Raw genomic sequence first — 16,132 nt, 5'->3', positions numbered from 1 at the left:
AAAATATTTTTTTAAACTTTCATTGATAAGAAACTTTAGGCACAAAAACTATTCCAAGTTTTGAAACAAATCCACTCCCCTTCTGGTTACATATAAAGCATCCCCCCATAAAGCTTAATCCCAATGAACATGGTCGCTGAATTGAGGGAATAGTTTTTATTAACCTTTTGCCCTCAAGGTAGGATCATAAGAATCATAAGAAATAGGAGCAGGAATGAGCCAGTCAGCCCTTCAAGCCTGATCTGCCATTCAATAATAATCTTTATTAGTGTCACAAGTAGACATATATTAACACTGCAATGAAGTTACTGTGAAAAGCCCGTAGTGGCCACACTGAGGGAGAATTCAGAATGTCCAAGTCACCTAAGAAGCACGTCTTTCGGGATTTGTAGGAGGAAACCGGAGCACCCGGAGGAAACCCACGCAGACATGGGGAGAACGTGCAGACTCCGCGCAGACAGTGACCTAAGACGGAAAACAAACCCGAGTCCCGGGAGCTGTGAAGCAACAGTGCTAACCACTGTGCTACCGTGCCGCCAAAGACCAACTTGATTGTGGCATTAACTCCACTTTCATGCCAGCACTCATAACCCCACTCCTTTGTCACTTAAAATCAGTCGAACTTGGCCTTGAATACATTCAATGACACAGCCTTCACGGCTGTCTACGGAAGAGAATGCCAAAGACTAAATACCCTCTGAAAAGTGGAATTCCTTCTTATCCCGACTTATATAGGAGACCTCTTTTTTGAAACTGTGCCCGCTAATTCTAAATTCTCCACAAGGGGAAACAGATTTTAAGCATCTCTCCTGTGTCCCCTCAGAATCTTTTTCAATAAGATTACCTCACTCTAAACTCCAATGAGTATGGGCCCAACCTGCTCTAGCTTTCCTCTTTATCCCAGGAATCATCCTGGTGATCCTTCTGTGAACTGCTTTCAATGCAAATATATCTCCTTAAGCAAGTCCAAAACAGTATATAGTATTCCGATTGAAGTCGCAAAAATGCTCTACTGTTGTAGCAAGAGTTCCTTATTTTTCTGCTCCACCCTTTTGCAATAAAACCAACATGCAAAATGCATCCTAATTACTTGGCATACCTGCATGCTAATTTTTGTGATTCGTGTACTTGGGCACCCAGATCCCCCTGTATCACAGCATTATGCAGTCTCTCTATTTAAATATTATTCTCATTTTCCATTCTTCATGGTGAGTGCAAAATGTCACATTTTCTCATATTGCATCTGACAAACGTTTCCGAACTCAACTTATCTATATTCCTTGGCAGACTCTCTGTATCCTCCTCACAACTTGCTTTCCATCCTATCTTTGTATCATGACCAAACTTAGCCACACTATTCTGCTCCTTCATCCAAGTCATTAATATATATATATCGAAGCTCATATCTTGTGCAGTATGTGGCACCTTACCTAATGCATTTTGGAAATCCAAATGCACTACATCTATTGCAAGTTATTGTTTGAAGGTGCGGAAGGAAAATAGCACTCACTTAAGCAAACCTTTGGATTCAGAATAGCTAAAAGATTGTGTTTAAATAGGGCTAAAACTTTCCATGTTATGTGGCATGCAGTAACCACCGAATATAGGAGAATTTATTGGATTACAATAAAAGTAAGATTGGGAATTACATTTTGAAAAACTGGTCATCTTTCAGTTAGCCCATTGAACATTCAATATAACGATCCTTCTTGCAAGGGCAATGGAATTTGTTGTTAATTTATCCTTGGGCTATCATGGGATATGGGTGTTGCTGGCAAAGCCAGCATTTGTGGCCCTTTGCTTTCAGGGGGCAGTTAAGAGTCAACCACATTGCTGTGGGTCAGGGATCACACATAGGCTGGACCATGAAAGGAGGGCAGATTTCCTTCATTAAAAGGACAGATGGGTTCAACTGACAATCGTCACTGCTTTGGTCGCTAACTTTTCAATTCCAGGTGATTATTTGGATTTAAATTCCATCAGCTACCAGAATATTAGCCTGGGCCTCTGGATTACCAGTCCTGTGACATACACAACATAGCACCTTCTCCCCTATTAAAGTAGGATTCTTGCTGCAACTAGTAAGACCACACCCACAGTGCTGTTTGCAGATTTTACTTAAGGAAGGATAAACTTGCATTGGATGGACTTTAGAGACGATTCACTAGATTGATTCAGCGGATGCATGGACATCTGATGAGGAAAGCTGGAGGAGGTTGGGCCTATAGCCATTTGAGTTTAGAAGAATGATGGATTATCTTATTGATACATATGGGGCGTGATTCTCCGCCCCGCCACTTTTCTGCCCCGACCTGCCAGCGGGATTCTCCGTTACGCCGGCCGGATTTCCCATGGGGTTTCCCATTGTGGGGCAGCCCCACGCCGTCGGGAAACCCCCAGGCGCCGGCAAAACATAGAATCCTGCCGGCAGAGAATCCCGCCAATGATTCTGAGGGGGTCAGATAGGGTAGATGCTGAGAGGACGTTTCCCCTCATGGGGATCTAGAACAAGGGAGCACAATTTTAAAATAAGGATTCTCCCATTTAAGATGGAGATGAGGAGGAATTTCTTCTCTCAGAGTTACAAGTCTTTGCAATTCTCCACCCCAGAGCCGTGGAGGCTGGATTGTTGAATACATTCAAGGTTGTGATAGACAGATTTTTAAACAAAAGGGAATCATGGTGCAGACACTAAAGTGTTCAGACGACAATCAGATCAGGCCTGATCTTATTGAATTGGCCGACTCCTGGTCCTATTTCCTATGATTCTATGAAGAAACTTGAGGGAAATTTGAAAACCAAACAAAAGAGATGGGTGGTTTCTTACTTAAAATGCGGAAGGGAATCATACTCACTCCAAGTAATGTTACTATATTTAAAAGACCCTGATATTAATGGCACTATGACTGCCATTTGCATTTATAGAATATCTGCCACGGTTTGTCACCCAGCTCACATCATTAAATATGGATGTCAAGCATCTAATTCAGATAAAATATTGCTACCAAATTGTGAAATACATACCCAAGGTCCATCCAAAGATAACACATTGCAATTTGAAAGAGAATATGTACTCAACAGCATAAATATTTATTGGTAATTACCTGCCACAGGAGTCGGAGACGTTGACTCTGTTCCAGCAGATAGCAGTGGTCTTTCTCCTGCATTTGGAATATCTTCCAAATATGATTTGTTGAAAGGGTTTTCTCTTTGCTGGAATATAATTGCAACAAATTTAAGAGTGTTAAATGAGTCATAAGTGACACAACAAAAACATGCAAGGTATCAAATGGTGCTGACAGCAGCAGAAATTCAGTGTGCTTATAGATAAACTATTTGCAAATATCCAGAGGGCCAAATTGTATCAGTTCAATTCTTTAAAAAAATGGAGGGGGTGGGACCCTATAATGCAGGAGCAGGAATAGCAGTTTTTCTGTGGAGTCTGGCACCACTCTCTGGATTATTCCTCTTTCATCCTGTTTGCACGGCATATGCTTACCGAGAATTAATGTCCCTAGAAGATTTGAGAGAAAATTCTCAGGAATTCAAAAAAATCTGGTGATAAAAAGGGAGCAGTCAGATCCAATGGGGTGGAGCCTTCTTTTCAATATAGCAATTTGACGCTTGAGCGGTTTCACGAACAGACGCTTTTGAAGCTGCTGAAAATGACGCCCAAGAACGTTATCAGAATAATAGTTGGAAGACTCGGCTTGTTGATGCAAAATTTGAGTGCTTATGAGACCAAGCTGCAGAATACTAATAAAAAGCTTGACAAAAGAATCCTGAACATTGAAAATGTTGCTTCCTCAGCTAAAGTTCTCATTCAATCCTTGGAAAACCAGCTAGATGGCATGTCAGAAATCCTGGAAGATTTGGAGAAGCAAGGCTGGAGAGAGAAATGTCCGGGTCGTCAGCTTGCCTGCCATAAGGAGTGGAGGGTAAAACGCCTGTTGAGCTCGAGCTGGCTACCACGTTTCCTTCAGCTGGATTTTCAAGTTGGAAAGGGGGCACCAAATTGTCTTTGAGGCCTTGGGACAATCAACATCCCAGGCCCACAATCATTTGATTCAGAACTTTCAAAGATCACCAGAGGTTTTTGGGAGGTGGTGAGATGGGGCGGGGCCTGGCTGCATGAAGGGGCAACGATCTCCTTTTTCCAGGACTTGTCGGCATCGACACACCTGAAGCGTTGAGGCTTCGATGAAGTTCAAAACAGCTCAAGGCAACTGGAATGAATTATGCCCTGCTTTATCCTGCGACCCCGAGGGTGATACTTGAAGACTCCGTTAAATCTTAATAATATAATGAGTGCCTTGGTTTCCATTAGTTAAGTCCATAGAAGCCAAGGACTTGGACTGAGTCTGCAGCTCATGTAAATTTGAACTTTCCCCGTCATATTGCTTCTTTGTCTGATTTTATATTGTCATATGTGCTGTTTATTCAGTGGTGTTAACATGTGAGCAGAAATGAATGTCTTATCCTCATTCCCAAGAATCCTCAGGGACTTTCATTCATGGTAGCTGTGGCTCATGTTAATTACCAGTTGTCTTTTATTTCTTGTCCGTATTTTTATGATGGCAATACTGACTGTTTGGTATCCTCTCTTTAATCATTACAGAATCGAGTGGCATCATTGCCGGGAGGTGGGTGGAAGGCCTGGATCTTCATGGGCGAGTTCAAAATGCGGGAGGAGCATTTGGCTCTCATTCTCTTGTTGGCTTTTTCTGCTTCTCCCTGTGAAGAGCTTGTCATCCGACGATAATGATAGTACGGATGGAGGATTAGCCTTATGGGTCCTCACCTATGTTGCTGAATGTCTCCTTGCAACTTGTGTGGTCATGATTCTTTTATATTGTTGAAGTGTTGGGGTTTGTATGTTGTTGACTAAATCCTGTATTGGTACTGACAGGTCTTTTGTCCCGATACTAGATGCTTTAGGGACATTCTGTTGCCTTTGGTGTAATTTGGTCTGTGCAATGGCAATGACTAATTTTAAACTACGTTCCTGGAATGTGCCGGGATTTCATCATCATCCTATCAAAGGGAAAAATATCCTGGGCGCGATTCAACAGGAAAAAACTCTATGTCCGGTTCTGGGTGCATTTAACGGGAAGTTTCTCAGAGCCTGCAATGCCAAGAAACATCCCGCTATTCAATGACACTGCCATTCTTTGGGGGCTCAGAGAACTTCTCCCCACTGGCTGCACCAATCTTTCTTTCCCCTCCCCCCCACCCCCCCCCCCCCCACCATAGGGAGGCCTCTGGGAACACCCCCTCACGCCCCTCCCTCACTCCTCCCAGCCTGGTAAGGCCCCCTGGCAGCACCAACCTGCCATCCAGACACCCTTGCACTGCCAACCCGGTAGTAACGCCCTGGATGGTGGCACTGCCTGGGTGTCAGGCTGGCAGTTCCAAGGTGTCCAGGTACCAGAGGGAGTGCCATGGTGCCACCCTTCCCAACACCCGACCACCTGGGGGTCTCTAATGGCCTGGGGTTCCCTGCCAGGTGCCATTAGGACTGGTTTGTGGAAACCAGTACTCAGCAGCACCCTGGCAAGGTCGCCCACGTGCGGCCGTTAGGGGTCTAATGGCTCATTTACCTATGCAGATTTGGGTCACGCCCAGTGAGGAAGAGATCCAGATTGCAACATCACGCGAGGTATCGTTAAATCCTGTGAGGCTTTGAGCGTCACAAATCTCGCGAGATGCCTCTTGCAAGATTCAACTGCTTCATCCCGACACCAAGTTGGACGCAACAAGGATGCCAAATATTTTTTTCTTAAGAAATAGTAGGCGGATATAGCCTTGTTACAGGAGGCTTATTTGGGTGACGATGAGCAGTTAAATGTTAAAGCGGGAATGGGTGGGTCAAGTCTTTTTTGCCTCGTTTTCCATGAGCAGCAGGGAGGTAGCAATTTTGGTCAACAAAAATGTTTCCTTGAAGGTGGAAAATTGTGCAAAGGATATAGTGCAGCCATCTAAGATGGCCACCTGCAAAGGACCATGGGGATTATGGCCAATCCAGGGCTCAGACAGATACAGAGCTTATGTATTTGAAACGCAGGTAACCAATCCTGATCGAAACACCCGCTCGTTTGCATTTCAATGGCCCATTTTCCCAGAACAATAGAACTACAATCAAGAAACCGGTACATCCACAGACTAATCGGCGCCACTCCCTTTACTCAGAGAGCCCAACTGCCAAGGTCAATAACTGCTAAGGACCCGCCCAGCTACCAAGGCACCCGCCCCTTTATTGGCCGAAATCGAAGACCGTGATCAGAGCCCTGTCGAACTATTGGGTCTAAGGTTAAGGACCGCCGCAAAGAGCGCAAAATCCCAGAGGGATAAAAGAGAGCGCAGCCATGTGTTCGGTCTCTTTTGGATCCGGCCTGTGCCAGCCCAACTGTAGCAGGAACAGCCAGCCAAGTTCAAGACCAACGATCGCTACCTGATGGATGAGCCCAGCAGAGACAGAGCCACTTTCTTCGAACCAGCCAAGTGAAATCCAGATAAAGGCCTCATCCATTTGCACAGTGCCGGTCGCCCTGAAGAATAGTATAGGTTATTTTAGCTGATAGGTGTAGTTTAACTCGTAGTAGATATTGTGTTTGCAGGTCGAGGTAACTCTCATGTATGCAAATAAACCATCTTTTGAACTAACTAACTGGTTGTGTGGTCATTTGATCGATAAGGGAAGGCTTGTGGTTCACCAACATTATCATTAATATTAGCAACAGTATTGGCGATGCTGTTGGGATCGATAATGAGCAACATTTATTGCCGACCTAGATGGGACTCGATTAGAAGAGACTTTGTCACTCAGAGACAACCCACAAACTTTGAATCCAATTGTGAGAAAGAGAAAGAACCACAAGTGCAAGTCCCATATCGACCAAATAACCGAATTTCGGAAGTGTGTACTGAGCCGAATGCATACCCAACAGGAAGAGTAAGGTAAACTCGTTGGAATTGTGTACAACTATCAAGGGATTGTGAGCCGGACGATAGCTTAAGCCATACCCGCTGTTCAAATCGCCGCCTTATTCCCCTGTCCCAAATTAAAAGTAGAGAAAGAGATATGAGAAATAATGGCCATTAAAGCAATGGAAAGATTGTTGAATCCACAGGAACCCGAGGTCGCAGCGACCAACAGAGCAGAGCAATGCCCCATATGGGAGGGAGAGTTAAGGAAATACTTAAAGGGGAAAGGATGGCCCCTTTGGTCAAATTTTTGTGCTAATGATGAGTCAGGTCCAGGAAAGATAGGACAAACTTGGTGGGAGAACCTAAGCGAGGTCCACAAGAAAAATGTAGGCAAAGTCAGATTGCCGATTGCATTAGTGTCCTGTTTGGCACAGTTACGAAGCACAGAGGAGGTCGCGAAGACGTTCCGTAGGCAATTAATTGAGAAGGAAGAAAAGAACAAGGGAAACAGTAACAAAAGCGAGAAGATAATTGAGCAACTCCAGGAACAGTTAGCAGCTAAAGATAAAGAAATGGCCAATGTGAAAGGTGCACATCAATGTTGCACAGTTCACCTTAGTAGCTTTCAGACCCAGTATGATAAAGCCTACCAAGATACACAGCACGCAGTCCTGATAAGAGAGGAAACAGAACAGGTCGCCCAGCTAACTAGCAAATGTGTAGATTTAAAAGCAGCTTTGAGAGCGCTCCACAACTCCACCAAGGAACAGAGGCAGAGTACCGTTGACCATGCTAAATGCCGACAGAAGATAGAAAAGTTACAGTCGCTACTCTCAGTACAGAGTGGCTTCAGGTACACTTTAAGGCAGGATTTAGATGAGGAAGATGCTCCCGATTGGCAAGAGTTAAACAAAATCACCCAAAGATACATAGAGCACACAGGAAATCAAAATCGAGCCCCCCACCCTCCCGAAAAGAAAAGCACCCGCAGCATCGACTGCACAGGCAGTACATACCCCCACTCACAATTCGACCCTATGAATCCGGTTACCACACAACGCAAGGCATCGGATCAGGATGAGCGGGATATCGTTTACACCACCCCACTATCCATAACCCAACTAAGAGAAGCTTGCACGGAAATTAGTCCATTCCAGCCCACTGCGGCACGCACGCACGCACAATAGATAAACGAGGGTAGACACGAGGAACAGCACCCCAGAGCACAGGCACCACAAGGTTGTTACAATTGTGGCCACATAGGACATTATGCCCGCGATTGCCGACAAAATCCCCCAAACCAGCAACGATACCAACACCCAAACCCCCCACCTAGGGACAATGTTAGGCCCATGCATTATGTTAGCGCCCGTTCAGACTATTTAGGGTTTAATTCCACAGATTGACAGTGTTCGGACTCCCCAACTTGGGTCTGTGACACACGCTGGGACAAATCAGGCAGACCAGTAGTTACAAGCACAGTCCGGGGACATAGTCGATTTTCTTTGGGACACAGGAGGATCCCACACCACTTTAAACACCTCCACCATGTTTCAACGTGTCAAATGGTCCACCGCAGACACCATCACCCTGAATGGATTCATTGGCCACATACAGCAAGGATATATCACAGCTCCCGTACCCATTCAGATAGGGAACATTAGCACCAGACACCCCGTCATTTTAGTTGACTTACCCCAAACAGCAGAGCAGATTTCAGGCATTGATTTTATGAGCTCCCATAACCTTTCGTTTGACCCAGTAAACAAATGTGTCTGGCGAATGGCCAAAACAGCTAGGGCTCCCGCTACACTCTCAGTAGGGGATCATGAAAACAGGATTTGCTCAGTAGGGGACTATTGGTTTAATCCACAAACAATTAATGCAGACCAGACGATTAGAGAGGTCCTCATAAAACACAAAGCTTTGTTCACACAGCACAAACATGATTGTGGGAAGATCCCAGGTACAATAAAGATTTCAGGTCCCAATCCAAGGCCGCAAAAGCAATACAGTTTCCCACAACAAGCCGAGGGTGAGATTTTGAAAGTTATTAACAGTTTGTTAGACCAAGGAGTTATTTGACCCGTAGCGTCCACAAATAATGCCCCAATTTGGCCTGTAAAGAAGCCAGACGGTTCATGGCAACTAACTATCGACTACCGAGACAATAACAAGTTAACCCCTTTAGCAGCCCCCACCGTTGCCACGAGTCCCGAGACCATGCTCAAACAGGGAGTACAGGCAAAATATTTCACAGCGCTGGACATCAGCAATGGCTTTTGGTCCATCCCATTAGACAAGGCCTGCCAGTATAAGTTCGCATTTACGTTTCAAGGGCAGCAGTACTCGTGGACATGCCTCCCACAAGGATTCCATAACTCCCTGTCCATTTTCCACCGACAATTGGCCAACGGACGTTCTAAATTTTCCCGACCAGAGTGCCTTATACAATATGTAGACGATCTGCTCCTGCAAACGGTCACAAAAGAGGAACACGTAGAGCTCTTATCGGAATTACTGGGCCTACTGCAATCCATCGGATGCAAGCTCAACCCCAAAAAGGCCCAGATTTTAAAGGAAAAAGTTCTTTATTTAGGCACCATCATCACCCACGGGAAGAGAGAAATTGAGCAAAAACGGATTGAGTCCATCGTTAAATTGCCCCTGCCCCAAAATGTCACTGCACTCCAGTCATTCCTAGGTTTGTTAGGATATTGCAGAAATCATAGATGGTTTTGCCACTGAAACAGCCCCACTCTCAGGGCTCCTTAAAAAGAACGCCCCATGGGAATGGCTTCCACAGCACACAGACGCCATTGAGGATTTAAAACGCACCCTAGGCACAGCCCCCGCTTTACAAGTTCCAGACCCAGACTTGCCCTGTGCCTTCGTAGTAGCAACCACCGACCGAACCCTATCAGCAGTACTCCTGCAAGAATGACATGATCACTTAGGACCCGTAGCCTATGCCTCAAGAGTATTAGACCCCGTAGAGCAAGGCCTGTGAACAGCACTTGCTTGCAGTCTTTTTGGCAGTGCAGCATTTTGCGTATATCACAGCCCTCAACCCAGTCACGATCTTGACCGAGCCCGTCCCCACGCAACTATTACTAGACGGTAGATTAAAGGACGGCTCAGTCAGCCAAATCAGAACAGCTCGCTGGACACTACTGTTACAAGGCAGGGACATTACGGTAAAACGCACCAAGACCCACACATTTCTGGCCGATAATCTCCAATATGCAGGGACCCCACAAGTACCAGATTATAGCAGCCCTGCACCACACAGGACCCTTTATCCCAAAGTCACTACACCCACGAGCAAGCAGTAAAACACAGGATTCCCAAACCACTGGTTTAAATATTTATGTAAACGGTTCCCCCACACTCGAAAATGGAGTTAGAATTACTGGTTGTGGAATTTACGTGGAAGACGCGCAGGGACGTCCATTAGAAGAGATCTCTTTAAAATTGCCCGGCCACCTAGGTTCACAAGCAGCAGAACTCGCAGCCATAGCCTATGTAGTTCAGCACCCCGACTCTTTTCCAACCCCTGCAGACATACACTCGGACAGCCTGTATGTGTGCAACAGCTTAACAGAATTCCTGCCCTGTGGGAATCTCGAGGTTTTGTTACAGCCGATGGAAAACCCCTACCCTCTGCCTCATTGTTAAAGCACATTCTCAAGACAGCCTCAGACCACACGTATGGTATCATTAAAGTAAGAAGCCATCATCGCTCGTCCCCACCCGGTAATGTAAAGGCAGACGCCTTAGCCAAAGCAGGATCACGCCATGGTCACTTCTGGCAGCCACCCGAAAGCGAACCGATACACTCAGTCCAGGTTTCCCAGACCAATATTGAGGATCTATCCCAGGACCAAAAAGCAGACGACACCCTCAAACAGGTTTTAGACGACAACTTCCCAGCCCCCTATGACAAATGGAAGGACGCACTGACTGTACAGGATGGCATAGTTTTTAAGAAACGGAATCCATGTGGTCCCCACCCAGGACAGAAACCAGCTCATTTACCAATTTCATGATGGGCACGGACATCAGGGGATAGACAATACCATTGCCCATTTAAGACCTTTGTGTTGGTGGCCCGATTCAAAAAGTGATGTAACCCATTATGTCAAGAATTGCCTTATCTGTGCACAGAACAATCCCAAAAGTTACTCAAATAAAGGACAATTACATCACACCCGACCTGTGAATGGCCCTTGGACAAATTTGCAAATCGACTACATTGGTCCCCTTCCCCCTTGCAGAAACGGTTTCAAGTACGTGCCGGTTGTAATCGACACCTTTACTAAATGGGTAGAAGCATTTTCCTCATGGACAAATACAGCAAAGGCCGCCACTAAGATTTTGACCCAACAGATATTCACAAGCTGGGGTCTCCCCCGCAGCATTGAGTCAGACCAAGGTTCCCACTTCACCGGCAGAGTCATGCAAAATGTTTTAATGATTTTTGGGATCAGGCAGAAATTCCCTATGGCATATCACCCCCAATCCAGTGGCATTGTCGAGAGAATGAATCGAACTTTAAAAGCGACCATTAGGAAGATGGTGCAACAGAACAATACCACGTGGGACACAGTCCTCCCATTTGCTCTCATGTTTAATCGGAACACCGTTTCCAGTTCCACAGGTTTCACCCCCCACACTCTCATGACCGGACGGCCCATGAAAGGTATTGTATATTTATTAGGCCTCAATCTGGCAAGCCCCACAGTAGCCGCCCTCACCCACGAAAGTAGGGAAAGTAAATGATGAAGATGGGAACCTGGTTGGAGATTCAGCAGGGGTAAATAAGGCATTTAGGGATTTCTACAGTAGGCTGTAGAGGTCGGTACGCCAAACTGCTGGCCCAAATTTTGTCCTCCAGGATTGAGGATTGTGTTCCGGACGTTATTTGGGAGGACCAGACGGGGTTTGTTAAGGGTAGGCAGTTGGTGGCCAATGTAAGAAGGTTGTTAAATGTGATCATGATGCCCCCGGAAGGTAGGGAGGTGGAGGTAGTGATCGCAATGGATGCAGAAAAGGCTTTTGATCGGGTGGAATGGGAATATCTGTGGGAGGTACTGCGACTGTTCGGATTTGGGCGAGGCTTTATTGACTGGGTCAGGTTGCTGCGTCAGGCTCCTGTGGCAAGTGTACGGACGAATAGGACAACATCAGACTATTGTAGACTGCACCGGAGGACGAGATAGGGATGCCCCCTCTCCCCACTGTTGTTCGCGCTAGCTATAGAGCCGTTGACAATTGCTCGGAGAGCCTCAAAGGGCTGGTCTTGGGGGGGGGGGGGGGAGGGGGGGGGGATTGCAAGAAATCATGAGGATTCTAGGGGAATTTGGCCGGTTTTCGGGGTATAAGCTAAATATGGGGAAAAGCAAGATGTTTGTGGGCCAGGCGAGGGGACAGGAGAGGCGATTGGGGGAGCTGCCGTTTAGATTAGTAGGGGGAAGCTTCAGGTACCGAGGCATTCAAGTGTTGCGAGAATGGGACCGGCTGCATAAATTAAATCTGGCCCAGCTCGTGGACCAAATGAAGGACGACTTTCGGAGATGGGACGCGTTTCCGTTGTCATTAGCTGGGAGGGTGCAGACGGTGAAGATGACGGTCCTCCCAAGGTTCCTGTTCTTGTTTCAATGTCTCCCCATCTTTATTCCGCAGTCCTTTTTTAAACGGGTCAACAAAGTGACCTCCGGCTTTGTCTGGGCGGGCAAGACCCCTCGGATAAGGAAGGTAATGCTTGAGTGGAGTCGGGAAGAGAGCTGCCGCTGCCAAATTTTAGTAACTATTACTGGGCGTTGAATATAGCCATGATCAGGAAGTGGGTGGTGGGGTGGGGGGGGTGGGGTTGGGGGGGGGGGGGGAAAGAGACAGGGGCAGGGGGGTAGGGGGTAGGAGTGGTCGGCATGGGTGCGTATGGAGGCGGGTTCATGCAAGGGTACCAGTTTGGGGGCATTGGTAACTGCGCCTAGGCCGTTCCCGCCGGCACGGTACTCCACCTGCCCAGTGGTGGTGGCGGTCCTGAGAGCCTGGCGGCAATGGAGGAGACATGTGGGAGCAGAGGGAGCATCGGTCTGGTCCCCAATCTGTAATAATCACCGGTTTGCCCCGGGAAGTATGAATGGGGGTTTCCGGATATGGAGGAGAGCAGGGATTGAGAGGATGGGGGATAGGTTTATAGAGGGGAGCTTTCCGAGTATGAGGGTGCTGGAGGAGAAGTTTGGGTGGAGAGGGGAACTAAATTCAGGTATCTGCAGGTTCGGGATTTCTTGCGTAAACAGGTGTCAACCTTTCCGCTCCTACCACTAAGGGGGATTCAGGACAGGGTAGTTTCCAGAGGGTGGGTAGGAGAAGGGAAGGTCTCGGACATTTACAAGGAACTTATGGCGTCAGAGGAGACGCAGACGGAGGAGCTGAAGCGCAAGTGGGAGGAGGAGCTGGGAGGAGAGATAGAGGATGGTCTATGGGCTCACGCGTTGAGTAGAGTCAACGTGTCCGCAACATGTGCCAGGTTCAGCCTGATACAATTTAAGGTCGTTCACCGGGCTCACATGACAGTGGCCCGGATGAGCAGATTCTTTGGGGTGGAAGACAGGTGTGCAAAACATGCGGGAGGACGGTCATGATGTGCAGATAATAATATACAGACAGCCAGCTAATGAAAACAGAGAACAGGACATGACCAATGAGCAGGCAGGACGCTCAGGAGTGATATCTCACTATAAAAGGCACGAGGCACTTACACTCTGCCTCTTTCCACTGATGAACATCTACAGAGTGAGTCAGGGTGTATGTACAGTATAACACCTGCAGTACGTTGCTAAGAGCTAGTCTGGTTCAGTCAGACAGAGTAACCACACTGAGGTTCGCAGAGAGTCGAACTCAGAAAACTGTGCTAACGGTTCAATAAATCAGATTGAACTAACTTCAAGGTCTGGAGTATCTTTTGGTTAAAGCTGCATCCAGTTGCAGCCTGTGTTATCCCAGAATACATAACACGACAGACCAGCGAACCATGTCCACATGTTCTGGGCATGTTCGAAGCTTCGTGGATTGTGGCATGGGTTTGCAGATGTCATGTCCAAGGTGTTATAAACAACGGTGGCGCTGGGACCACAGGTGGCAATTTTCGGGGTGTCGGAAGACCCGAGAATCCAGGAGGAGAAAGAGGCAGACGTTCTGGCTTTTGCTTCCCTGGTAGCCCGGAGACGGATACTATTAGCTTGGAGGGACTCAAAGCCTCCGAAGTCGGAGACCTGGCTATCGGACATGGCCAGCTTTCTCCGTTTGGAGAAAATCAAGTTCGCCTTGAAAGGGTCAATGTTAGGGTTCACCCGGAGGTGGCAGCCATTCGTCGACTTGTTCGCAGAAAATTAATCGTCAGCAGAAGGGTGGGGGGAGGGGGTTAGTTTAGTAAGGGAGGAAGACGGCTTTTGCACTATGTTTATAGTTTCATGTATATTGTTTATTGTGTTGTTGTTATAATACCAAAAGATACCTCAATAAAATGTGTATTAAAAAAAATGGCTTCCATCAGTTTCAGCTGAGAACATATTAATTCAAACTACAAAATGATAGTCACACTAAAACTAATGAGGCTGGATTCTCCAAAAATGGGGCTATGTCCCCACGCTGGCGGATAAACGTTGGCATTTCAGGCCAGACTTTCCTTATTCACCCACCTGCAGGGGGCTGGCAGTGCCCCGGAGTGCTTCTCGCAGCTTCGGCTGCGGATACGGACCCCCGGGCTTCTGGTTGAGAGTCCGTGCATGCGCACGGTGGTGGATTGCAGCGGCCGCGCCGACCACGATGACAGACTCAGCCGACGGACCTGGACCAACAAAGGTCCCAACGATCTGCCCCACGCCATTCAATCTACTCCGCCCGATCGCCGCCCATAAGGCCACCCCCCTGGCACTTGATCCCCCGCCCCCCACCAGGGCGGCCGCGGACTGAGTCCGCAGCCGCCGTGCGAGAGTCCCGATCGTCCAGACGAGGTTAGAACCACGCCGTCGGGAAATCGGCCTGTCAGGACCGGAGCATCGCTGGGAGGCCCGCTGGCAATGGCCCCTCCAGCCGCGCCGTGTAATTCACGCGTGAACAATTCTCTGGGGACTGGAGAATCGCGGGAGCGGCGCTGGGTCCAATCCTGTCGTAAAAGTGGATTCTCCGCCCCCGCACCAAACGCGATTTGGCCGCGGGGCTGCGGAGAATCCAGCCCATGATTTTCAAACTACCAACTGCCTTCTCTGTTACAACACTCATTTTACAAAGTCGGAAGCTATGCCAATGGGAGGGAGAGAGCAAGAGCAAATTAGCAAGTTTTATGTAAATTCTGTGTTAGTACATTGCAGCTTTGGGAAAGACTGTGGAGAAGTGAGAGGTTATGTATTTTGGTAGGAAGAATAGAAGCCTAGATTTTCTAAATGGGGAAAGGCTTTGGAAATCTGAAGCACAAAGGGACTTAGGAATCCTAGTTCAGGATTCTCTTAAGGTTAACCATGCAGGTTCTGTCGGCAGTTAGGAAGGCAAATGCATTCATTTCAACAGGACCAGAACACAAGAGCAGGGATGTACTGCTGAGGACGTACAAGGCTCTGTTCAGAGCCCATTTGGATATAGAGAGCAGTTTTGAGCCCCTCTCTAAGGAAGGATGTGTTGGCCTTAGGTGGGGTCCAGTAGAGGTTCACAAGAGTGATCTCAGGAATGGAAGGTCAGAAGTGAGGTTGTGCACAGATAACTGCACAATGTTCAGCACCATTTGCGACTCATCAGATAATGAAACAGTCCATGTCCAAATGCAGCACAGACCTGGACAATATCCATTGGGCTGACAAGTGGCAAGTTACAGTCAAGGAACACAATGACCATCTCCTACAAGAGAGGATCTAACCATCGCTCCTTGACATTCAATGGCATGACCATCACTGAATTCCCCACAATCAACATCCTGGGGTTACCATTGATCAGAAACTGAACTGGACTAGCGATATTAATGCTGTGGCTACCAGGGCAGATCAAAGACAAGGAATCCTACAGCGAGTAACTCACCTCCTGACCACGCCCCCCCCCCCCCGAAAAGCCTGTCCACCATCTACAAGGTACAAGTCAGGAGTGAGATGGAATACTTTCCACTTACCTGGATGAGTGCAGCTCCAACAACACTCAAGAAGCTCAACAC

At 47.4% G+C, this 16,132-nt stretch overlaps 1 protein-coding gene across 16 annotated transcripts in view; it reads right to left on the bottom strand.

Annotated features, from left to right (window-relative positions):
- sytl2a (synaptotagmin-like 2a) overlaps positions 1-16,132 on the bottom strand; it is a 218,047-nt gene that overhangs the window by 82,177 nt on the left and 119,738 nt on the right. For all 16 annotated transcript variants that reach the window (XM_072476502.1, XM_072476500.1, XM_072476506.1 and 13 more), the window contains one exon: positions 3,105-3,213. In XM_072476502.1, the coding sequence (XP_072332603.1) occupies positions 3,105-3,213 (109 nt within the window). The remainder of the gene's footprint in view (positions 1-3,104; positions 3,214-16,132) is intronic.

Source organism: Scyliorhinus torazame, chromosome 15, assembly GCF_047496885.1.
Source record: "Scyliorhinus torazame isolate Kashiwa2021f chromosome 15, sScyTor2.1, whole genome shotgun sequence".
NCBI classification, from domain to species: Eukaryota; Metazoa; Chordata; class Chondrichthyes; order Carcharhiniformes; family Scyliorhinidae; genus Scyliorhinus; species Scyliorhinus torazame.
Note: the sequence above shows the minus strand (reverse complement) of the source record. Positions and strands in the feature narration are given on the sequence as shown.